General features: G+C 54.0%; 1 protein-coding gene across 1 annotated transcript; it reads left to right on the top strand.

Moving 5' to 3' along the window:
- The first annotated feature begins 9,394 nt into the window (after positions 1–9,394).
- LOC120390611 (phospholipase A2 inhibitor and Ly6/PLAUR domain-containing protein-like) lies at positions 9,395–23,201 on the top strand. Its single transcript, XM_039513340.1, has 5 exons — positions 9,395–9,493; positions 12,012–12,134; positions 16,681–16,839; positions 20,152–20,292; positions 22,159–23,201. The coding sequence occupies exons 1-5, from the start codon at positions 9,436–9,438 to the stop codon at positions 22,389–22,391; spliced, it is 714 nt and encodes a 237-aa protein (XP_039369274.1). The 5' UTR covers positions 9,395–9,435; the 3' UTR covers positions 22,392–23,201.
- The last annotated feature ends 940 nt before the right edge of the window (positions 23,202–24,141 follow it).

Below are 24,141 nucleotides of genomic sequence, written 5' to 3'. Positions count from 1 at the left end.
GATTGGAGTTTCGGTGTTGTAACAGGTCTGTGCACATGCTGTTTGATTAGCTGGTAGCAACCACTAATTTCCTTTGTTTTCTTTCTCAGCTCTTCCCCTGGGGGTGTTGAGAGGGCTTGAGGGTGCCCCACATGGAGGAATTCCCAAGTGCTCCTTCCTGGGTCCAAGGGGTTTTTGCATTGGGTGGTGGCAACGTTTGCCAAGCCAAGGTCAGAGAGAAGCTGTAACCTGGGGATTTTAATACCAGCCAGGAGTGGCCAGTACTGATGTTTAGAATCCTTGCGGGCCCCCCTTTCCACACTCGAAGTACCAGAGGGGGATTCAGCCCTGACACGAGTGTTGGCACATGAACGTGTGTGTGTGTGGACATAATACTTGAATTAAATATCTACATTCCAAGCACACCATGGAGGTTGCACACGTTGCCATTACCAGCTTAATTCATTCCCCCGGCCCGTTTGCAGTGTGCCACAGCCTTTGAGTCCATGGTCACACACTGTGTTCTCCGACACAGCCCTGCCTCAGACAATACGTCTTTTCCTTCTTGCTGGGTGGGCGGAGGGCCACCCCAGGGTGTATTTCCCACCCACTGTTCCAAGCCTGCACTGAGCTGAATGATTAATGACACCCCCGGGCCTCTCTGGAGTTCTCGCTGTGGTATCTGAGGGCATCACAAACATTCATAACTTGGTCTGAGCAACAGCCCTGTGTGACCCCGGGAAACTGAGACACGGGCACAGGGAGTCCTCACACTCACCCCCCCTGCTCACGTCCAAGTCCTGGTGTGATTCTCACATGAGCCCCTGCCTCCTTCACCTCGATACAGCAGAGGTGCTGGGGAACTTTCCTGGCTTCTGCAGCACCCTGGTGGTAGTGGACAGTGACAGAATCTGAGTCCTCCCTTCACCCAGAGGCCGGCCACCTTCAAGGGCTCCCCTTCCTCCCAAGAGGACACAGTTTGCAAGAGACACACGTCTGGGTTTGTTGAAAGGTGTTTTGAGTGAGCCTAGACACGCTCGAGATTTAAAATTTTTTATCTTTCACAAAAAGCATCACCACTGGGTCATTTTGCACTAAGTCGTTACAATATAATTTTTAAATCTGGTCAAAGATGAACCCTTGCTAGGGCGATGTAAGGAAAACACACAGGGATAGCTGCAGCCGACAGAGCAGGGGTCTTGTAATCGGGTTTGCCCACCTCACAAAGCCTCGATTTTCACCATCCAGCTCTGCTGCTCTGTGTTGCACTGACAATGTCTTTGTAAAACAGACTAGCAGAAAATTGCGTGGCAAGGGTGTCATCACTGTAATTGAGCACCGAGTCTATAAAGACTTTGTAAGGGTCACAGTTGTTGCTTTGGCTTACAAGGTGGTCTCCCAGCATGACATCCAGCTGCCTGAAAATAGATGCCACTGGGTAATTCACCAGGCCCACCTCGGCTTCCCTGGTGAGTTCAGTTCCGTCCTCTTTTAGAGTCTTGCAACAAAGCGACAGCAGCGGGCTGCTTAATATAACCTGCAAACAGGGTTTGAAGGAGCTCTCCCCTGACATCTAGTGACAAGCTGGGGAAGAGGATGTGGGGAGCGCTTCTCCTTTGCCCGGGCACACCCACACTGCCTAGGTGCTCGGCATGATGGGATTGCTTGCCCAAAGGGTCACTCTTGGCTGGTGTGGGATCCCCAGTCGCCTTGTAATTGGGGCAGGGGCACTAAAGGGTGGTTATCCTTGTTGCGTGAATCGAGGGCAGCAGAACCGTACTTGGCACATCCCGACTGAGGGACTCGCCCTCAACTGAACGGCACTCGCTAGGCAGGGGACGTGGGTGCCAGTGAGTTCAGAAAAGGTGATAATAGGTACTTGTATTGGGTGTGTGTCTGTCTAGTCTATTTGACCCTTTTCTCTGTCCACTGTATAATAACAGAGCTGATTAAGACTCAATTAAGAGTCTTATTACACCCCTGGGGTGAAAGGCCAATATGGCTTTCTGGTAAGTGGCCACCAGTACTGGTCTGTACACAGCTGATGTTAAAGTCCCAGCAGCTCTTTAAGATCACTGCCCTTTTCTACCCATCCCCTGTCAGTGGCCTGGCCAGTAGGGACCCTACTGGCAGGGCTGCTGATGTGGGGTGGGATAAAAGGGGCAGCTGCCCTGGGGCCTAGTGATTTAAAAGGGCTTGTGGCTGCAGTGGCTGGAGCCCTGGGCCCTTTTAAATCATCGCCGGAGCCCCAGGCAGTGTGGGCCAGGCAATGCGGATGGGCTGGCTGGGGGAGGCCACCCCAAGCACGGCAGTCAGGCAGCCTTTGGTGGCGCACCTGCGGGAGCTCCGCTGGTCCCGTGGCTTTGGCGTACCCACCGCTGAATTGCCACCGAAACCGCAGGACCGGTGGACCTCTCGTAGGCGCACCGCCAAAGGCTGCCTGACTGCCGCCCTCACGGCAACCGGCACGCCGCTCCCCTTGGCTTGCCACCCGAGGCACACGCTTGGTGTGCTGCTGCCTGGAGCTGCCCCTGGCTTTGTCATAGTTGCCGTAGACAGTGGGGTTCCCATAATTTATTAGGGTCACTATAGTGTTCTGCTTGTTAGAAACCTCGCCCTCTCCGGGAATGCAAGTGCAGCTTGACGATCACCTTGCCACTGTGAAATGGGACGCGTCTCTTCTGGTCTGTCTTTATTTTGGGGGTGATGGTGCCGATGTGGTGTTTACTGACAGGCACGTAATGAGGTTTATCATAGGGGATGGTGACAAACTCATTGTTCCTGCCTCGGATGGGGGCGCAGAGTAACAGGGGAATGGAAAAGTTCCCCACCAGCCCTTTCCGTTTTAGATAGTCTCACGTGGTCGCCTTTCCTAAAAGGGGCAACAACTTGTTTCATTTTACAACTCCCTCTGTAAACCATTTTTCACACCTTCAGAGAATTTGGGGGGTTGACATCAGCGGGTCTGGTACGTAGAGTTCTGTGAAAGTTCCGGCTGTCACTCTTTAGAAACTCAGGGAACATGTCGAGGTAGCGAACGGTGTTGTGGGATGTAAAATATCTCCATGTAGCGGGGTGGTCACTGGCTCCTGCCTGGAAGGGCTTCAATCAGCCCTGGGAGAGGGCTGGGGCAGAGAAAAGCTGGGCTGATGGAGAAAGCAGCCACAGCTGTAGCCAGTGAAACCAAGGCCTCAGCTGGCCCTATTTAAGAAGCTGGGAGCCAGGAGCTCAGGAGACTCCCTCTAGCTTCTGAGAAGGAGGGGCCTGGATGCAGGGACCTGGATGCAGGGACCTGAGTGGAGCAGGGCTGGGGAAAGGCAGAGGAGCTGGGGAGCTCCAGTCTGGCAAGCCCCAGGCTGCGGCCTAGCATTGGGCTAACAGGTACTGGGGGTTGCAGAGGGCAGCCCAGGGGTAGGCCAAGGCAGCAGGTCCAAACCCTCCTTGCCAGTGCTGAGTGGCTGATACTGCAGCCTGCCCCAGGGCGCGGGGGCTAGTTGGTGACTGGCAGTAGCTTACAACTGAGGCCAGGTGGGGATTAGAGGGTTGGGGGTTCCCCAGAGAGGGGAGACCCAGAGGCAGAGGGTGGGGGTATTGCCAGGGGGCAGCACCCCAGATAAAAGGGTAGCGGGATCTGGGAAGGACACGGCACCCAAGCAGCAAGCGGGACACCGGCCTGCAGAGGGCGCACCAATGGCTGGAGAAGAGCTAATTCCCACGGACAACCAGCAGGAGGCGCTGCCGGGTGAGTCTGCACCCGCTTACACTCCACAGCCGAGATTTTGAAGTCCTGTTAAATCGCACCACAACCCCCGCTTTGACTTCATTATTAGTAACAAAATGGTGAACACCATTAACGCCGCTTTAACAATCTGCGTAAAGGTTTGTTTAAAAATTATTTTCCTCAAACGTTTTGTAATTTTTGAGACACGCGACCTTCGCTGAAAACAGCTTTAAAGGCCGTGGATACTTCACTGCCCGTCTTTCTTCCAATTTATTCTTATCCTGATTTTTCTCTTAAGAACTGTGTCTCAGGCATGAGCAAAAACACCTGATGCATGAAAGATTTACTGCCACATGACTCTCAAAGGCCTCTAGAAAGGTGGTGTTGAGATTTTCAGAAAAGAAAGAGCTGTAACCTCCCTTCCCCCTGCTTTTAGATTTACAAAACCCCAAGTTGGTTCCTACCCCATTACACCCCATTACACCCCATCCTTGTCCATCACTTCTTATCATTTATTCACCTGTGCAATGTCTTCTCTGTTCACCTCGTCCACCAGTGACTCCCATGAGCTGCAGGCACCTTCCTCCACACAGGTGGACAACAGGAGGCCATCATGCTCACCAGTCTGCCTCACGAGCGCTTGGGTCATGGGGTTGGGTTTTGACGTACTCATCAATGGCTGGGCCACAGGGCTCCCCTCGGTCGCTCCCTCCACCTCACAACTGTCGCTGACGTAGGTCTTTCTCTGCAGGCAACCGAACACCCTGGGAACTACAACAAATTCCTAAATTCTCACTGGAGTGGTGAAGGACTCCATGTTTCCTCTCAGCATTTCCACAATTTCTGGAAACAAACAAACAAACAAACAAAAATCATGTTATTGAAACGAGACAGCCTCTTCTATGCAGTGTTGGGACTTCTGGGGCAGTGCTGCCAGCTGGCCAACCATTGTGCTCCAGAGATTGGGAGCGGGGGTTCCAGCCCAGAGCCTTGCACTATACCTATATGGATTGATAGAGGGTGAAATCCTCGCTGATTGGTAGATGGTGGTGGGAGGAGTTCTTGGATTGGTTACACGAGCCACTTCCAGCTGGGAACCCTGCCCCAATTGGTCAATTCTGCTCTTGCGGAGGGCCCATGGAGCTGAAACCCACCGCGATTGGTAGTGCGCAGCAGGAGGAGTTCTTAGAGGGGTCACATGCCACCCCTTGCTTCTGGTCATATGTCAATCTTGACCCTGGAAGTAATATCCCACAGGATGGGCCTTATGGTGAGAGGTGGGAGGGGCCTTAGTGGCCACAGGGCGGAGTCAAAGTTTGATTGACAGTAGACCCTTTTACTACTCATGGCTCTTCTCTGCAATTGATCAACATCCCTCACAAATTGTTGTCCCCAGAACTGGACAAAGGATCCCAGCAGCAGCTCCACCAAGGCCAACTTAAATCACCTCCCTGCTCTTATGTGAGATTCCCCCTATTTATTGGGCCAGAGATACCAAGAGCACAAGCGAGAGAAAAATTCTGTACCTGGGAGGTGGGAGTCTCAAGCTCTTGTTCCAATGAATATTTCAGTTACACACCGTGGGACAGCATCAGTAGGAGGCAGAAATAAGCTCTACGGGCAAAAGGGGTTTTCTGTTGGTATAACTGCCCCCATGCTGGGGCTTTAGCCAGCACAGAGATGTCCCAGGAGATCACGTGCCCTAACCAGCTTAGCTGTGCCAGCAAACGTTTCTGGTATCGACCCAGCCATACTCTTGTGTCTTCAATGACAGCGAGATTCTAGAGAACAAGGCTGCAACTTCAGAGATGCGCCGATACAAAACCACCACCCACCAGTTGAATCTGAGCCTCGCATTAATACATTGATCTAAATAATCCCCAGCTTTTCCATCACACTGTTCATCCGTCAATCTCCAACCACCCTCTGTCTCTGCCCTTCCTGGTGATCCTAACTCCTGGATTCTGTCTGGAAGCCCCCTACCCATCTCTACAACCTCAGGGAGCAAAACTGGCCTGAAGCGCGACGAAGGCCAAAACGCTCTTCTCCACTCAGTTATTCTATAACTAACTTCCCCCAGCCGGGTGCAACGTCATGTTCGTGAGATCCGGCTTGGCACAACACCCTTGAGATGTGGCGGGTAAGAAAATCTTTCCCCAATGAATATTTACACAAGTTAACAACAAGGAAGTTAGCGACCTGTTCTGGGAATGGGAGGGGAGCTGTCGTAATGGAGCAACTCCATGGCCATCCTTATGTTTTGCTATGACGGTCTCACCAGACCCCCATTTGGTGTCAATTGGCCATTGCTCCATTGAAGTCAATGGAACCAGATCCCCCACTGTGTCAATTGGCCCTAGCCCCACTGGAGTCAATAGGGCCTGACCCCCATCTGCTGTGAATTTGCCATTGCTTTATGATCTACACACCTCAGGATCTGGCTAAACACCTCTAATGTGCAAACAGTCGCACCTCTACCCTTGTGACTGAGCTGAGTATCACCTCTTATCTCTGTTGCAAGGACCAGCAGACTGTATGGAACAAGTTCTATAAAACAGAATAGGTTGAAAAGGGTCAATATGAACTGTGTTTAAAGAGGGAGTGTCCAGGTATGAGTCTTGTATAATGTTACATTTCAGTAAATCATTCACTTTTACTCCCAATTTCTGGAATAATCCAATTCTGTCTTTGGACTATATATAGAGGAAAGGGGCCGTGCTAGATGGGCTAGTGAATCTCTGAATTTGGAGAGAACTTGAAGGTGAACAGAACCATTGTGCAGCTGAAGGTAAGAGTTTTTAATGCTGTGTTAAATTATTGTTTGTAATCTTTCATGATCTGCTCCAAAGCACGTAAAGGCTGGAGATATATTTCAGGTGGAAGCTCCCATTGTAAAACCCCCTGACGACGACAGAGCAGGGGTAAAGCGGCTCAGTTTGTGCAAAGGAAAAGCAGCCCCACTCATGGAATGGTGTGTGAGCGAAATAGGGAGATTTTCAAAGGCAAAACTGGCAGTCAGGGGGGCCAGCATCTGCTGAAACTCCCTGGGAGTTGGGCCTCGAACTCTCTTCGGCTGCTTTGAACATCCCAGGCTTAGGGAGCAGAGAGGAACCAGTTGACATACTTGATTTGGACTTTCAAAAAGCCTTTGGCAAACTCCCTCGCCGTGGGGCAGTAAGGAATCGAAGCAATGCTGGGGTGGGAGGCAAGGGACTGTCATGGAGGAGAAATGGGACAACAGCCAGAGAACAGGAGTTTGCAGCGTTGTAGCCATGTGGGTCCCAGGATACTAGAGAGACAAGTTTGGGTGGGTGAGGGAAAAGCTTTTATTGGACCAGCTTGTGCTGGGGAGAGACAGAAGCTCTGGAGCTCCGCTGACCCGCAGAAGAGCTCTGTGCCGCTCAGACGCTCGCCTCTTCTCCCACCTTCTGCCTCTAGAAAACAGAGCTGGAATTCAAGGGAATTTTGTGTGATGGCAAAAGCTTAAAAGTGGAGGCCTCCAAGTTCTGCACTAGAAGAGAAAAGCGAAGACGCCGTTGGGCTGCCCAAGGGGATGGAGATAATGTGAAAACACTGCAGTGCCCCTCTGCAGACCAGCAGGATGCTCTGACCCTGGCGCCCCACAGGCCGTGCTGGTCGTCGCATGTCAGAAGGGACAGTGCAGATCTGGAGCAAATACGGACAAGGGAGTGAAAACTGGGCCAGATCCCTGCTGGGGTCAATAGGTCGTAGCTCCATTGCAGTCAATGGGTCCGGATCCCCAGCCGGTTTACACCAGTGTAGCTGTTGAAGTCAATGGACCCATTTGCTTGCTAGGGCCCTGGCCATCTGGCAGTAAGTACCCAGGCTATAGGCTGACTTGCTGTTTAACTGTTTCCGTCTACATTCAATCTTTTTGGTGTAACAAGGTGTGAGTCATAGAATCATAGAATCATAGAATCTCAGGGTTGGAAGGGACCTCAGGAGGTCATCTAGTCCAACCCCCTGCTCAAAGCAGGACCAAACCCAACTAAATCATCCCAGCCAGGGCTTTGTCAAGCCTGACCTTAAAAACCTCTAAGGAAGGAGATTCCACTACCTCCCTAGGTAACCCATTCCAGTTCTTCACCACCCTACTAGTGAAAAAGTTTTTCCTAATGTCCAACCTAAACCTCCCCCTCTGCAACTTGAGACCATTACTCCTTGTTCTGTCATCTTCTATCACTGAGAACAGTCTAGATCCATCCTCTTTGGAACCCCCTTTCAGGTAGTTGAAAGCAGCTATCAAATCCCCCCTCATTCTTCTCTTCTGCAGACTAAACAATCCCAGTTCCCTCAGCCTCTCCTCGTAAGTCATGTGCTCCAGCCCCCTAATCATTTTTGTTGCCCTCCGCTGGACTCTCTCCAATTTATCCACATCCTTCTTGTAGTGTGGGGCCCAAAACTGGACACAGTACTCCAAATGAGGCCTCACCAGTGCTGAGTATAGGGGAATGATCACATCCCTCGATCTGCTGGAAATGCCCCTACTTATACAACCCAAAATGCCATTAGCCTTCTTGGCAACAAGGGCACACTGTTGACTCATATTCAGCTTTTCGTCCACCGTAACCCCTAGGTCCTTTTCTGCAGAACTGCTGCCCAGCCATTCGGTCCCTAGTCTATAGCAGTGCATGGGATTCTTTCGTCCTAAATGCAGGACTCTGCACTTGTCCTTGTTGAACCTCATCATATTTCTTTTGGCCCAGTCCTCTAATTTGTCTAGGTCCCTCTGTATCCTATCCCTACCCTCCAGCGTATCAACCACTCCTCCCAGTTTAGTGTCATCTGCAAACTTGCTAAGGGTGCAGTCCACACCATCCTCCAGATCGTTAATGAAGATATTGAATAAAACCGGCCCCAGCACCGACCCTTGGGGCACTCCACTTGATACCGGCTGCCAACTAGACAAGGAACCATTGATCACTACCCGTTGAGCCCGACCATCTAGCCATTTTTCTATCCACCTTACCGTACAGTCGGGGCAGGTCATGTCCCCGTGACTCTCACTGGCTCCATTTGACGTCTCTGCTTTGCTGGTCACCATGATTCCGTCCGGAGCAATGACTATTACAGGGATTGCCCTACCGAGCGCCCGTCTCCGGATGTCCCGGAGCCCCCGCTCTGCTACTGCTGGGCATGTCTGTGCCATGGGGAGCTGGGAGAAATTCTCTAACCAAAACTTTTCTCCACTGAAAAATACAGGTTCAGGGCGACTGAAACATTTCACAAATTTGTATCGATTTCACTGCATTGCTTCAGCCAGAAAAATTCTAGGAAAAAAAATCCTGAAAAATGGAAACGTTCTGTTTCAACACTTCCAGAATGAAACATTGAGATTTTTTTCAATTAATTTCAAAGTTGACGGCAATTTTTATTTTAAAACCAATTTACAAATGTTTTAAAACGCTTGAAAATGAACCAAAATCAGTTTTCATTTGACTTTTCAGTTTGATGAGAATTTTGGGTCAACCAAAAATGATTCCCCCTCCCGATCTTTTGGAACTGCCAGTAAACCGTAAAATTGGTTATTTGTGCATCTCTGTTGCCTGGTGCTCTTCCCCTGCCCCCCTGCCCTGAATCTCGGCTGTTATTCCCTTTCCCTCCTCGTTGCAGTCTTGACTCTCTCCTCCTCCTCTCTGGCAGTGCTCGCCGTGTCAGGCGTGAGAAGCTCCGTTCAGCTCCGAGCCCAGCCCCGTGCGCCTCCCAGCACCAGGATGGTTTCCTTCATCCTCTGCCTGCTCCCTGCTCTCCTAGCTACAACGAATGCACAAGGTGAGTCAGTCGCTGCTGTGGCCATTGAAACCCCCCCGGACTTGGAGAGTTTACACCCCACGGATCCCCAGTCAGGGGAACATCCAGCATGTGCAAGGAGGGGGGATTAGCTCTGGGTGGGGTACAGGGCCCTGTCTACACTACGGCTACTGTAGTCACTTAGCCACAGCGCTGTAGCTGGGCCGGCAGAGCCCCCTAGTGAAGACGCCGCCTGTCCCAATGGACGGGGGTTTCCATCCCTGTGGCAACTCACCTCCCTGAGCCGGTAGCCAGGCCAAGGGACACCATTACTGGATACAGGCCTGAATTCTTATTTCCGCGAAGGCCCCTCTGCCCTGCTTTGGCAGCATAAAGAGGACTAAATGACACTGCTAAGAGACTGAGTGTAACCTGGAATCAGGGCTCTCCAGCCGAGCAAACAGAGGCCAAATGAGCTCCAATGGCTGGGAGTTGAATTTAGACCAATCCAAGGTGGAATTAAGCCTGGCAGCAGCTTCTCAAGAGGAGGGAGGTGGATTCTCCATCCCTTGCATGTGCTTTTAAAAGATCGCCTCTAGCTCAGCCATCAGATATGGGCTGGATGGAGGAAGGGCTGGGCGAGGTTCTCTGGCTTGGGCGATGCAGGAGCTCAGACTAGATCAGCATCAGAGCCTGAAAATCTTAGACTCTCGAAAAGAAGCTGCTGCACTTACACAGCTTGCGTGCAGGGTGCTGTACATAAGGACTGAAGGGCAGAGATTGTTCACTTGCAGGTCCCCAGCATGTCCACGTGCTGTGGTTAATGCCACTTGTATCACCGGTAATTTGGGGAACACGGGACAATGAACGTCTTTTGTTCTATTTTTTGCCTGGCAATTTCCATCCTTCCCATCCCCCACAGATAGCGAATGGCTGGGCTGATCCAGAGGGATGTGGGCAAAGTTGGCTTTAATTTAAGCTCAGGGCCATGTAACCGGCTGTAAAGCTGGGGGACCAGTCCACTGGAGCCTTCCCAATGGGGATCAATCCCCACTCGGCTATGGGCTGAGACAGCTGGCTTCTGCACCCCAAACCTTTCTGTCAGACCCCTCTGCTGGCCGGCTGAGAGCCCAGAGAGCCTGGCTACACTCAGTTCAATTTCTCTGCTTCTGTGCAACGCAATAATGTCTGAATGCTGCATCCGATTGGGGTGAAAGTAACATTCAACACTTACCGGTGCAGGGGCCGGCTCCAGCCCCCAGGAAGGGCGGGGCCTCAGGCAGAAGGGGCGGGGCTGGGGGTTCAGCGTCCCTCAGCCGGCCCATCCATGCTGCCTGGCCTGTGCCGCCCGGGGCTCCAGTGCAATTTAAAGAGCCCGGGGCCCTGGCTGCTGCCACGGGAGCATCAGTGGTGGTTGGACCCAGCGCCCTTTTAAATCGCCAGCCCTGGGGCTGTTATATCCTTGGGGGGCAACTGTTTTAGGAAGAAATCACTGGAGACACAGAGAGCTGTAAACCTGGGAGCAGCCATTCATTGCCACACTCAGAACTAACTAGCCAAACAGGCTGGGCTATCCCCTAATAACCTAGCTCAGTTGCCATAGCAACACAAAATTCTATTACCATGACCACCAAATACACAACAGAGCCCCCCCCCAGTCAGCGGCCCCGGGGGGGGGGAGAAGGCAACAACGTTAAAGTGCCCCTGCATCTGGTCAATTCCCAAAGTTTTCAGGCATCACAGGGCAGAACCCTGTTGATTTGGGGTGAAATCAGAAAACCAGAAGTGGGAAATTGGGGACCCACAGAGCCATTGGCGTCTGGCCAACCCAGCCACACTTTCAACCACCTCTGTGACTGTGTGTACATCAAAGAACCAGCTGATGGGACCATTGATATCTTCCAGCCCATCAACCTCCCCCCACGACCCCCAGTACTGCCCCATGGAGCTTAACATGTTACACCCTGAGCGGCTGATCTCCCAGACAGAAAGACAGATGATAGTGCGGGGGGATGGGATGGCTGAATTGGGGGCACACAGAGCCCCTGACATGGTGGGAGAATGGGGGGATCCTGCTATGGAGGATGGGGAATGAAGGACACCCAGAGCCCCTGGCATGAGGTAGGGGTGGAGGGGGTTGCATGGTATCCCTGAAATCGAAGGGGATGGGAGGGGCATGTGAGGAGTCTGTGAGGGCCGCGGGGGGCTGGCAGGAACCCCAGGCCATGCAATGGACTCAGCCAACGCATGCTGCGAGGTGAGCGACTCTCCAGTAGTGTGAATACCTGCACAACGGGAGCCACATCTGGGGTGGGCGGAGCTTATTTTGTGGGAGGACCTTGTGAAGAGTATCATCCCCTTCACCCGTCCCCAATGGGACCCCCGGGTACTGCTGGCCCAGCGGCTGAAATTGTGCAATTGCTGAGTGTCCGGGAGGAAATCGGGTCCGTTAACCCCTCGGCTTGTTTGGAGCAGAGGGGTGAGACTGGGATGTGTCAGAGTGACACTGTCATGCCACATTATGAAGGAAACACGTCGTCTTCTTCTTTTTTTTTTCCAGCGGCGAACCTGAATTGCAACTTGTGCTCCGGCACAGCAGCGTCCTGCCAGGCTTCTACACAGACCTGCCCAGTAGACAAGGCTAAAGGCGGCTGCTTTACGGTGGCAGAGGAAAACACACTGGGTAGGTGACATTGCCATCAACCCAGGCACACCCTACCCTGAAGTCTGTCACCAGCCTCCTCGCTAAGCCCAACCCCAAACAGTCCATCAACAAAGCACATGCACCCGGCACAGAGCACTCAGTCTGTGCTCGAACCTTGATTTATTCAGGCAATGTTACGGTGTCTTACGTAGTGACTGGAAGACACAGCAGTTTGAAATCCTGGCCCCAAATTGCAAATCTCATATTTACATCAGTGGGGCCAGGATCTTACCCCTTGAGCTTTATTCATTTTTAATCACTGAGTTTTCAGCTCTGCAGTGGACGGCTGCGCTGCAGCAAGCGAAGCTGCTTTGGGTGGAAATGCACGTTCTGAATTGTGTTAAAAACAGAAGATTGGTGCCAAGATCCCTTGTACACTGTCGCCTTGCTCCCAATGTCCTGTCTGAAGCAGCTAGTCATCTGCTCAGGGCTGGAGCCCTGCCGTACAAGGGTTTTCCCCTAGCTTGGGATGAAGTGAGCTGTAGCTCATGAAAGCTTATGCCCAAATAAATTTGTTAGTCTCTAAGGTGCCACAAGGACTCCTTGTTGTCAATTCAAAATAGTTTTTGACCTTTTGACCTAGAGAGATTCCAAATCTTCTCCATGTTCAACTCCCTGAGCTTTTCAGGCCAGAGGATTTCAATAGTTTCCATCATTTCTCAGTTTGTCCTTTGAAATCGAAAACCTGTATTACAGTCCTGGTTTTGTTCATCCTTCCATTGAATTAAAGAGATTTAATGGTTCCTTCCATTTACCCTGTAAGAAGGATGCATAGCACAGCATCAGCTTTAACGTGCTCTGTCATTATCTATCTATCTATCTATCTATCTATCTATCTATCCCCATACATCCATTCTCTCTGACCACACTCAGGAAATTTTCCCACCACCAGTCACAAATGGGTTTATTAAAACTTCCAGCCATTCGGGGTTTGTCTTCACTGTAGTTCATAGAATAGAATCTTAGGGTTGGAAGGGACCTCAGGAGGTACTGAGTCCAACCCCTGCTCAAAGCAGGACCAATCCCAGCTAAATCATCCCAGCCAGGGCTTTGTCAAGCCTGACCTTAAAAACCTCTAAAGAAGGAGATTCCACCACCTCCCTAGGGAACCCATTCCAGTGCTTCACCACCCTCCTAGGGAAAAAGTTTTTCCTAATATTCAACCTAAACCTCCCCCATTGCAACTTGTGACCATTGCTCCTTGTTCTGTCATCAGCCACCACTGAGAATAGCCGAGCTCCATCCGCTTTGGAACCCCCCCTTCAGGTAGTTGAAAGCAGCTATCAAATCCCCCCTCATTCTTCTCTTCTGAAGATGAAACAATCCCAGTTCCCTCAGCCTCATGTGCTCCAGCCCCCTAATCATTTTTGTTGCCCTCCGCTGGACTCTTTCCAATTTCTCCACGTCCTTCTTGTAGTGGGGGGCCCAAAACTGGACCCAGTACTCCAGATGAGGCCTCACCAGTGCCGAATAGAGGGGAATGATTACGTCCCTCGATCTGCTGGCAATGCCCCTACTTATCAGGGACGGCTCTAGGCTTTTTGCCGCCCCAAGCAAAAAATTATTTGCTGCCCCCTACAGCCCTGGTCTCCCCGCCACCAGTGCTGACTTCACCCGCTCCCCCTCGCCTCCAGCCGGTCCGGCGCTGGCTGGGTCGGGGTAAGCAGCTGGGCTCCAGGCCGCGCCTCAGCTCAGGGTCCCTCCAGCCAGGGCTCCTGCCTCCAGGACCGACTGGGACCCAGGAGGGCAGAGCCGGGGGAACGCCCGGCAGAGAGCTGAGGAGCTGGGGCAGGGCAGCCCCAAAGGGAGCGGAGCCCCGGAGAGTGGGATGTGAGCCCCGCACAGCAGTGCCCCAGGCACCGGTCCCCATTATGGCCCTGCTGCTGCTGCTGCTCCTGGACGCTCTGCCACAGCCCCTGGGGGGCTCGGGCCACTTCACCCAGCCCTGGCTGCGGTGCTGGGGGGCGGCCGCCCTGCGGCACCTGCAGGTGGTTCCGTGCACCCCGCGGGGCGGCTCCCAGCCCGAGTGTCCCGTGCTCGGAGCCTGCCTGGCCATAAGGTGCGGGCGCTGCTCCCCGATGCGAACCGCAGCGGCCCCAGGGCGCCTCCCCCAGTGCAGGACGCACTGCTGCTGCCAGGGCTGGCCCTAGGCTTTTGCTGCCACAAGCGCAAAAAAAAAAAAAAAAAAAAAGGCTGCCTGGACGTGCCGCCCCCGAAAATGTGCTGCCCCAAGCAGGTGCTTGGTTTGCTCGTGCCTGGAGCCGGCCCTGCCACTTATACAGCCCCAAATGCCGTGAGCCTTCTTGGCAACAAGGGCACAGTGCTGACTCATATCCAGCTTCTTGTCCACTAGGTCCTTTCCTGCAGAACTGCTGCCTGGCCACTCAGTCCCTAGTCTGTAGCAGCGCCTGGGATTCTTCCATCCTAAGTGCAGGACTCTGCACTTGTCCTTGTTGAACCTCATCAGGTTTCTTTTGGCCCAGTCCTCTAGTTAATGTGGGCTGTGACCTGGGGTTTAGCCCTAACCCCCTCCATCCCCTACTACCCCCCTACAAACCCCTTTAACCACGGTGGATATGAGCTTTGAGCTCAGGCCGCCTGATGAAATTCAGGGTCCAGCTTAGACACCGGATCTGCTTTAACTTGGGCTGGAACCCACCCACTCTGCAGTGGGGCCTTGACCAGGGGTGCCATTTAGAGGGGGAAGCCCCCCCAGTTGTGTACAGGACGTGTGCTCCCAGGCAGAGCTCTTCACTGCAGGGCACTAGTGTGGAATGTGGGTTCTGCAGAGAGGTGCTTCTCCCAGCCTGTGCCCCGGGGCAGGGAGTCAGGGTTTTGTTTACAAACAGGGGCAGGGTGATTCAGAGAAGAAAAGACTGGTAAGGAAATTAACAATCTGGAAATCTTTAGATGAACCTGTAAGAGAAGAATCCCACTGCAGGGGGTGGAGGGTGTTGAAGAAGCCCCCCAACCCCTGAATCTGCAGGGACTCAGAAGAAATACAGCCAAGCCCTCGGGGCCAAGCTTACATTCAGAACAGAGGGATGTGAGGGGCGGAGGTGAAAAGAAGAGGCCAAACCCCAGGGCAGGGCGAGCAGTGGGATGGAGAAGTCCCCACGCTACCTGTGGGACTGATGTGGCCTCACATCACAGCCCCTGGGTGAGGCAGAGCAGGGCTGTTATGCCCATTGTACAGGTGGGACACTGAGGCACACACAGACGAAGGGCCAGATTTTCAAAGGTATTTAGACACCTAGTAGGATTTTCAAAAGGACCTAGAAGGTTCAGTGCTTTGTAAACCCCACTGGATGCCTAGCTGCGTCTTTGGTGCCTAAAGACCTTTGAAACTCTGTCCCTTAGGCCCTGGCCTGAAGTCAGACAGTCCATGGGCGAGTAGCACCCACGTCTCTCAGGGCAGCTCCCGATCCACAGCACCGGCCTTTCTCTGCAAAATGGAGGCCTCTGATAGACAGGAGCGAAACCAAGGCAGCCAGTTCTCTAGGCTCCAGCAGACGGTCCCATGGGAAGGATGTCAGGGTTGTCAGCATGAAAAGCAGCACAGAGGTCGGAGAGGCTGGAGAAGGAGAGTCACTGAAATCACCTACCAGTTTATATACTCCTTGGTGATGTTTCAAACCCCACGTTCCCTGCAGCCGGCTCCGGCTCTACCCAGCTCTCAGGCAGAGACGCTGTCGCAGAGACTCGTGGCAGAGAACGGCCCAGCTCAGGACAGTGCTAGGAGCCCTGGGACATGCCCCCAGAGGCCTAGCGCTGCCCCAGGGTTAGTGCAGCACCGGCCGGGTGGTGTCCGGGTGGATCTAACCCCCGGGAGGCTTCGCAGTGCGGACGCTCACCCCAGAGTGTGGTTAACCCGGGTTCACTCTGCAGTGCAGACACGGCCATTGAGTCCTAGTCCCCAGGGCCACAAGGGACCATTGGGATCATCTCATCTGACCCCCAGCTCAGCACAGGCCAGAGACCTGCCCCAGATCATCCCTAGGGCAGAGCTGGGAGAGAAACCTCCCGTCTGGATTTACATGTTGTCCCTGATGGAGAATCCACCCCAGCCCCTGGGAGATCATCCCAGTGGTTAATGACCCTCCCTGTGAAAAACCTTCCCCTTATTCCCAGTCTGAGTCTGTCCGGCTCCAACTCCCAGCCACGGGACGGCGTCCGACCTTCCGCCGCCCGACTGAGGAGCCCGTCAGTGAACATTTGTTCCCCGGGTAGGTTCTGGCAGATGGGGACCACGTCGCCCCTGAACCGTCTCTGTGTTTAGCTCCACGTATCGAGCCCCTGGCCTCTCTCGCGCCAGGGCAGGTTTTCTAACCCTTCAATCGTCCTCATGGCTCTTCTCTGCCACTGACCAACCTCCTTCCTGAATGGTGGGGCCCAGAACTGGGCACAGGCTCCCAGCAGCGTCGCCCCAGAGCCAGACACGGAGGTAAAATAGCCTCCCTGCTCCACCTCCAGGTTCCCCTACAAGCCTCTCAGTTCTGTTCTTTGTTTTCTTTCTTTACAGTAGATGGGACAAAGACCACGAGCTTCTCCAGAGGCTGTCTGACTGACTATAATAGTACCATAAAAGACCCCGTCACTGTCACTCTTGGGAATGGCAAGTATCTGAGGATCAACACCACACGATGCAACGACACAGATAACTGTAACTCGGGCACACTGGCAGGTAAGTTATGGGTCTGTTTTTATTGTCCCTGTTTCATGGCTTGTCCAAATGCACAGTTAGACGGCGCTGAGCCGGGGTGTGAATCCAGCTGTCCGTGTGCCCCCTGCTGATGCATGTGAACAGCTCGTTCGAGCACTCAAAGCACATTAACGAACGGTTCACGCGCGTCAGCAGGGCACACGTGGACAGCTGGGCCATGGCAGGCAGGGTAGATTTACACCCCAACGAACCCTTACATCCCCTCACCCATTGCCAGAGTCAAATGGGTCATATGGACAAGCCCCGGCAGAATCATATTTGTTCCCATTTCTCCCCTTTACTGCCCCCAAAGTCCATTCACTCGAATGTCATTTCTGTCGCCATTGAAATGCCTGTCGCTGGCGGGTCCCCAAACCAGGGGCTGGAACAGTCCGGGCCCTTGTGAAAGCAGATGGGCGAGGGCTGCACGCGAGAGAGGGGGCAGCAGCTGGGATGGGCTCCAGTCTAAACCTCCCTGAACCTGGCAGGCTCCACCTTCAAACTAGCTGGAGGCTCTTGGGGGGAGAATACACATAGCTGGGGGTGACCGGGGTCCCAGTGGGGGCTAGTTGTGGTCACTCAATTAGGGTGAACTGCAAAGAATGGGGCAGACAAACCCCAACAATCTGGTGGATATTCCAATACTTAGATTCACCAACCAGCATAAAACAGCTTCTATAGCACCTTATTGGTTACTCAGATGTCCAGACAACACAGTTCCCTTCAAGTGATCCAGCCTCAGGCCTCCATTCAGGTACCCACGTCAAATATGATGAAAAATTCTGTAAATCTTATTTCATCATATAATAGAAAAGGTTCTCCCAATCCCAATGGATCAGACACATCACCTGCCAGGTTAACGAATGTTTCAGATCTTACACAGATACACGCTACAGCCAATTCTTATTAACTAAACTAAAATGTATTAAAAAAAAAACCAAGAGAGAGAATATGGTTAAAAGATCAATATACATACAGACATGAGTTCAGTTCACTGAGGTGCAGATTCACAGCAGAGATGGTGAGCTTTGTAGTTGCAAAGAGTTCCTTTAGAATTCAGTTCATAGGTCATAGTCCAAATCTCATATTCAGGGCGTACCAGCATAACTGGGACCTCAGTCTTGCGTCTCAAACTTCCCCTGATGACGTCTAAGCAGATCTGAGATGACAGAATCAGGACCCAAGGGTCTTTTATACAGTTTCATGTCGTCTTTGGCAAGTTGGGATTCCCTCCTGGAACAAAAGGTCATTAGGATGACGTTGAAGGGCGTCCATCACCGGTACTTAGCTATAGAATTAACATAAGGCCATTTGCTTGTTCCTCCACCATTCCCGGTACATTTCAAAGAGAGATGAATATGGAGATATCCCGTGTTTACAGTTCATTTAAATGACATCAGAATACAGCCCAGACCGGGACGAGTGATTACAATGTCCACCCTACTTATACATATATAAATACACAAAACAAGAAATATTACCTCCCCACATGTCTTCTGTGGACTATTTATTTTGCAGGGCGTTTAACTCTTTCTAGCCATGAGTCACACTGGGATATCGCACCGAGGGGCACAGCTTACCCCGGGCAGGCAGGCAGATATAGCGGGAGGAGGGGTTGCCTTGTATAGCAAAGGTGTCTGCACCTGCTCTAGGGTGACCAGATGTCCTGATTTTATAGGGACAATCCCGATTTCTGGGTCTTTTTCTTAAATAGGCTCCTATTTCCCCCCACCCCTGTCCCGATTTTTCACATTTGCTGTCTGGTCACCCTAACCTGCTCGGAGGCTGAGATGGGAATAGGAGACGGACTCATTGAAAATCTCCGAGTAAGGATTAAAGGGGGAAAACCAAGGGGGATCCATGGTAGGGTCAGCTACAGGCCAGCTAACCAGGAAGAAGAGGTGGAGGAGGCTTTTTTTAAACATCTAACAAAATCATGCAAAGCCCAGGACATGGTGGTGTCGGGGGCACTTCAACCTCCCAGAGATCAGTTGGGAAAATAACACAGCCGGGCACAGATCCTGCAGTAAAGTCTGGGAATCAGGGCCGGTGCAACCATTTAGGCCACCTAGGCAGTCGCCTAGGACATGGTGATGACAGGGGGACTTCAACCTCCCAGAGATCAGTTGGGAAAATAACACAGCTGGGCACAGATCCTCCAATAAAGTCTGGGAATCAGGGCCGGTGTAACCATTTAGGCCACCTAGGCAGTCGCCTAGGGCACTAGGATTTGGGGGACGGCATTTTCTTCGGCAGCAACCGCGGTGGCTGGATCTTTGGCCGCCCCGGTTGCCGCCAGCATTTAAGCGGAGGGATCTGGGGCAGGGGAGCGCAGGGAGGGCAAGTAAGGCAGGGGGCGGCACGCAGGGGAACTCCCCGCCCCAGCTCACCCCTGCCCCGCCTCCTCCCTGAGCACGCCGTGGCTGCTTCACTTCTCCCGCCTCCCAGGCTTCCGATGCCAATCAGCTTAGGTGCCGCAAGCCTGGGAGGTGGTAGAAGTGAAGCAGCGACAGGGTGCTCGTGCGCGGAGCAGGGGTGAGCTGGGGCGGGGGGGTGCCTCAGGGTGGAGGGTGGGTAGCTACCTCAGGGGGGGTGCCTCAGAGCAGAGCAGGGGAGCTGCCGGGGGGGGCACCTCAGGGCGGGGGCTCGGGGACGGGGGAAGGCGCAAGGTGAAAGTTTTGCCTAAGGCGCGAAACATCCTTGCACTGGCCCTGCTGGGAATTCCTTGCAGACAACATTTTATAGCAATCTCCCCCACCTTGCCAAGGATTCAGTGCTTCCCCCAAGCCCCTCTTCCCCAATTCCCGTCCCCCCATGCCAGGTCTGTGTATATGCCATCTTCATCCCCACTCCCCCTCCCCTACCATCCTCCTTCTTTCTGCCTGGGAGATGAGTCATTGCGGGTGTCACCGGGTTACACCCCGGGACGGTGGACAGAGCGGAGATGGGTGTCAATGGGACTGTTAACCAGTTGTTTGATCTGAGACAATGGCAGAGGTGGCTGGGCTGATCAGCTGGTGGCAGCGGGAGAGGGGTGTTTCCGATTTCTCCCAAGGATGGCAGGGTTCTGGCCCTCGGTGCCTAGAACATGCCTGGAAATTCTGAAATTGATCGGATGTGGGATTCGGAGGTTACCCTGTGACAGACAGATGGAGCAATGCTGTTGGGCTGGGGATAGAGGCCTTTACACGCATGGGCAATGCAGGGCAGCGGGCGCACAACATGGGATAAATTAATCTGAACCCATCTCGTAACCATGTCTCTCTCTCTCTCTCTCTCTCTCTGGGTTCCCAGTGCCCACGGGGAGCACCACCGTGAACGGGTTGCAGTGCCCAACCTGCTTCGCTCTGAACGTCACCAGCTGCAACAGCCAAATCACCCCTTGTACCGGGGACGAGACCTATTGCATCGATTTCATTGGGACGATACAGAATGGTAAATGCTGCCAGCTGGCCGCAGCGCGGGAGCTGCCCCGGGAATCTCACGCCTCAGGAACTCCCCAGAGAGCTGGTGAAACCTAGGGCCCGTCTACACTAGAGGTGCTACCACGGTGAAACTGTAACACATGAGGTGAAGACGCTCTGTGCTGACGGGAGAGAACTCTCCCATCGGCACAATAAAACCATCCCTGCGAGCAGCAGTAGGTACATTGGTGGGAGAAGCTCTCCTGCCGACACGGGTGCTTAGGGTGGTGTCACTTATGTTGCTCAGTGGGTGGCTTAGTCGTACCCCTGAGCGCTATAGCTTATATCACCATAAAATGTAGTGTAGACAGGCCCCTAGAGTCTCCCAGACCCGCGGGCTGTGCTGAGCCCTTGGGCGGTTGGGAGCCGCCAAGAGGGGTTTTTGGCCAGAGGGAAGGAGTGAGGAATTGGGAAGTTTTCCCTTCCAGACCAGCTCCCGCCTCTCAGCGATGCCGCCCTGCCCCTGGCGTTACGACAACGTGTCCCTTGCCATGGTGTAGCGATGCGGGACTCACCCCTGTGGCGCCTCCTGCTGGTCATCTCGGGGAATTAGCTCTCCAGCCGCCGGAGCACCCTCTGCAGGCTGGTGTCCTGCTGCTGCTAGGCCCCTGTGTCCCTCCCGAACCCGGTGCCTCATAATCTGGGGTGCTGCCCCCTGGCCATACACCCCTCACTCTCAGGGTCTCCCCTCCCTGGGGAGCCCCCACCCCCTATCCCCACCTCGCCTCAGTCGTAGGCTACGGCCAGTCACCAACTCGCCCCGCGCCCTGGGGCAGACTGCAGTGTCAGCCACTCATCGCCAGCAAGCCTGGGTCTGGACCCGCTGCCTCTCTCTGCATCCCAGTGCCTCTCTGGGGCCTTGGACAAGGCCCTGCAGCCTGGGGCGTTGCCAGCCTGGAGCTCCCCAGCCCCGCTGGCCTTTCCCCAGCCCTGCCTCACTCCAGGCACCCTGAGCTTCCCAGCAGCCCGGCCCCCCTCTCTCTGGAGGCAGAGAGCGACTCTCTGTGCCTCTGGCTCGCAGCCTCTCACAGGAACCAGCTGGGCCTGGCTGGGCGGTGGCCACAGCTCCCCCATCCGCCCAGCTTTCCCCGCCACAGCCCTCTCCCAGGGCTGTTTTAGCCCTTCAGGGCAGGGTAACCACCCCGCTACACAGGGGAAGGGTTCTTATGTCACCGATGCAGAGCTGGGAGAGAACCTGGGAGCCCCGACGCCCAGCTCCCCCCGCCCCCCGTTCTAACCACTCGCCCCTAGTCCCCTCCCAGGGCCAATGAGAGAACCCAGGAATCCTAACTCCCTGTCCCCGCTTGCTTTAACCCACCAGACCCCTCCCCTAGCTCAGAGCTGGGGAGAGAACCCAGGAGTCCTGGCTCCCAGCCCCTGCTGCTCTAACCACTAGACACCACTCCCTTTATGTTTAATGTGACTAAGCTATTGCTCAGTGCGGAAGCTCCTGTTCTCAGTGTGTGTCCAGGACTCCCAGCGCTTTGGGGTGTTTATAAAATAACTGAACCGAGCGGTCGGGGCTGCTGGGGACGGTGAGAGCTGGGTGTGTTCCCCGGGGGGCCGCGCGCTAGGGAAGGAGCCTGCCCCGGAGATCAGCTGGTTCCAAACTCCAGCTTCAGTCTCATGTGGAGCTGCAGAAAGGGGCACGGGGGAGGCAGGAGGGGACCAGATGCCTGCTCTGCCGTGGCCGGTTACAGCGAGAGCAGGGAGAGCACCGGGGGGTGGGAACAGGAGGCAGAGGTGGGAACCGCTGGATGGTGGAGAAAGAGGTTACGGGGGCAGAGAAGGAACCAGAGCTGCCCCCGCCTAATAACAGGCTGATTGTCTCCCTCAGGTTCAGCTACTTTATCATTAGCTGCAAAAGGCTGCGCTACTGCGTCCACAAAAGACATTCCAGCTGGAACCTCCCTGGTTTCTGCATTCTCCACTTACAACTTAACAAAGGTGACCTCCAATCCTGCGGAGAAAACACCCACCAGTGGGGCCAGCCCGGCCCTGGGGCGATTCTCCTTTGCCCTCTACCTGCCTGGCCTGACTGGGCTGCTGCTGGTGAAGCTGCTTGCCTGACCCCTGCCCGGCACGGCCCCACAGCACCTGATTCCTGTGCGTTGCAGCCCGAGCTCTGAATCGTACGTTAATTCTATTGATTATTCACAAATTCCCAGTGATCGCTGGGAGGTCTGACAGGTTCTGGGCCCTAGATCCGTCCCAGTGTTATTAAAATTACTGTTCAGCTGGGAACCCCGATGGGGGGACAGCGGTAATACAGAATGTCCATCTGAACCGCCCCGTTCTCGCACCGCCCCTTGCAGAACAACCGGAAATGTTAGTCATTATCTTCCTCCTCACCAGCACCTTCCTCCTCTTCACCCGGGGCCGTGATCCGGGCACCCCCCAAATGCTGCCTCTCACTCATCTCCTGCCCACAGGCTGGGGTGCAACTTTTCTAATATGTTACGCCAATGCCACTGTGCCTAATGCCTATTCAGTAGGGGGTTCTCCCCTCCGCCTTATCTGTATCTCCTCACCCTGCCGATGTCGGGGTCCCTTCTCCTGTAGTTTAGGATGTTACTGATCTCAGCTTATTCTCAGACACGTCAATTCCTTGCCATGGCCGGCTTGTGGTCAGACATCTGCAGACGTTCCCGTCCTACAATATCCCAAAGCCGGTGTTAGCTCACGTCCCTGTGGCTGGCTGGTGTCGTTACGGACAAACCGCCCCTTTAAACATTCTGTTCCCAGGCCCCTCAAATTTAGGGGTGACCATTGGGCCATTTATCTGTGCCAAAGTTCATAGGCCCCCCCAAGCTTTATGGTATGTTCAGGTTTCCCGTTGCTGAGCCCATCCGCATAAGACTGGGGCGCTGACCGATGCTTTAGCCACATAAGAATTTGCTTCTCTTTCTCTGTGTGTGTATAAATAGAATCTGTATTAAAAATCTGCCTTCCAAGCACACCATGGAGGTGGCCTGCTCAAGCACTGAGAAGTTAGGAAATGCCACGGTGCCAGTGCAAGCTTAATCCAACCCCCCAGCGCGTTTGCAGTGTGCTGCAGCCATAGGCGTCGACTTCTGCTCGACCTCGCTCTGCCCCTGGCCCCGCCCTGACTCCACCCCTGCCCCGCCCCTATTCCGACTCCTTCCCCAAATCCCCGCCACGGCCCTGCCTCTTCCCCGGAGCGCGCCACGTTCCTGCTCCTCCCCCTCCTTCCCGGAGCTTGCTACAGCTGTTTGGCGGTGGGAGGAGCGCTCAGGGAGGTAAGATGTGGGGGGCAGGGTAGCTTGGCTGCCAGTGGGTGCAGAGCACCCTCTAATTTTTCCCTGTGGGTGCTCCAGCCCCAGAGCACCCACAGAGTCGGTGCCTATGGCTACAGCCTTTGATTCCACGATCACACACTGTGCATTCTCCACCGCAGCCCTGCCTCTGGCAATACGTATTTTTCTTCTCGCTGGGGGAGCTACTCCAGGTGGGATTTCCCACCCAGCGTTCCAACCCTGCGCTGAGCTGAATGATGAGCTCACTGCCTGCGCCTGTCCCCGGAGTTCTCACCGCGGCATCTGAGAGCGTCACAAACATTATTGACTTGGTGGGACCCGGGAAACTGGGGGTCGGCTCCACACACATGATGCTGGGTGTGAGTTCCCCACCTCCCTCACCCCGATACAGTAGAGGCGCTCTGAGGCCGTGTCTATGCCAGTGGGGGATGTTCCCGCTACTGCAGGGAACTTTCCTGGAATCTACACTGCCCCGGTGGTATCGGATGGTGGCAGGATCTGAGTCCTCGCTCCAAGTCCTTCACCCAGAGGCCGGCCTGCTC

Source organism: Mauremys reevesii, linkage group 24 (assembly GCF_016161935.1).
Source record: "Mauremys reevesii isolate NIE-2019 linkage group 24, ASM1616193v1, whole genome shotgun sequence".
In the NCBI taxonomy this organism is placed as follows: domain Eukaryota; kingdom Metazoa; phylum Chordata; order Testudines; family Geoemydidae; genus Mauremys; species Mauremys reevesii.
This window is presented reverse-complemented; position numbering and strand designations above follow the sequence as displayed.

Bases quoted from the DNA above. Each gene is read 5' to 3' on its own strand.
- LOC120390611 (XM_039513340.1), top strand. From the start codon at position 9,436: ATGGTTTCCTTCATCCTCTGCCTGCTCCCTGCTCTCCTAGCTACAACG. The intron at 9,494-12,011 runs GTGAGTCAGTCG...TTTTTTTTCCAG, and splicing joins AGCTACAACGAATGCACAAG to CGGCGAACCTGAATTGCAAC. The intron at 12,135-16,680 runs GTAGGTGACATT...TCTTTACAGTAG, and splicing joins GGCAGAGGAAAACACACTGG to ATGGGACAAAGACCACGAGC.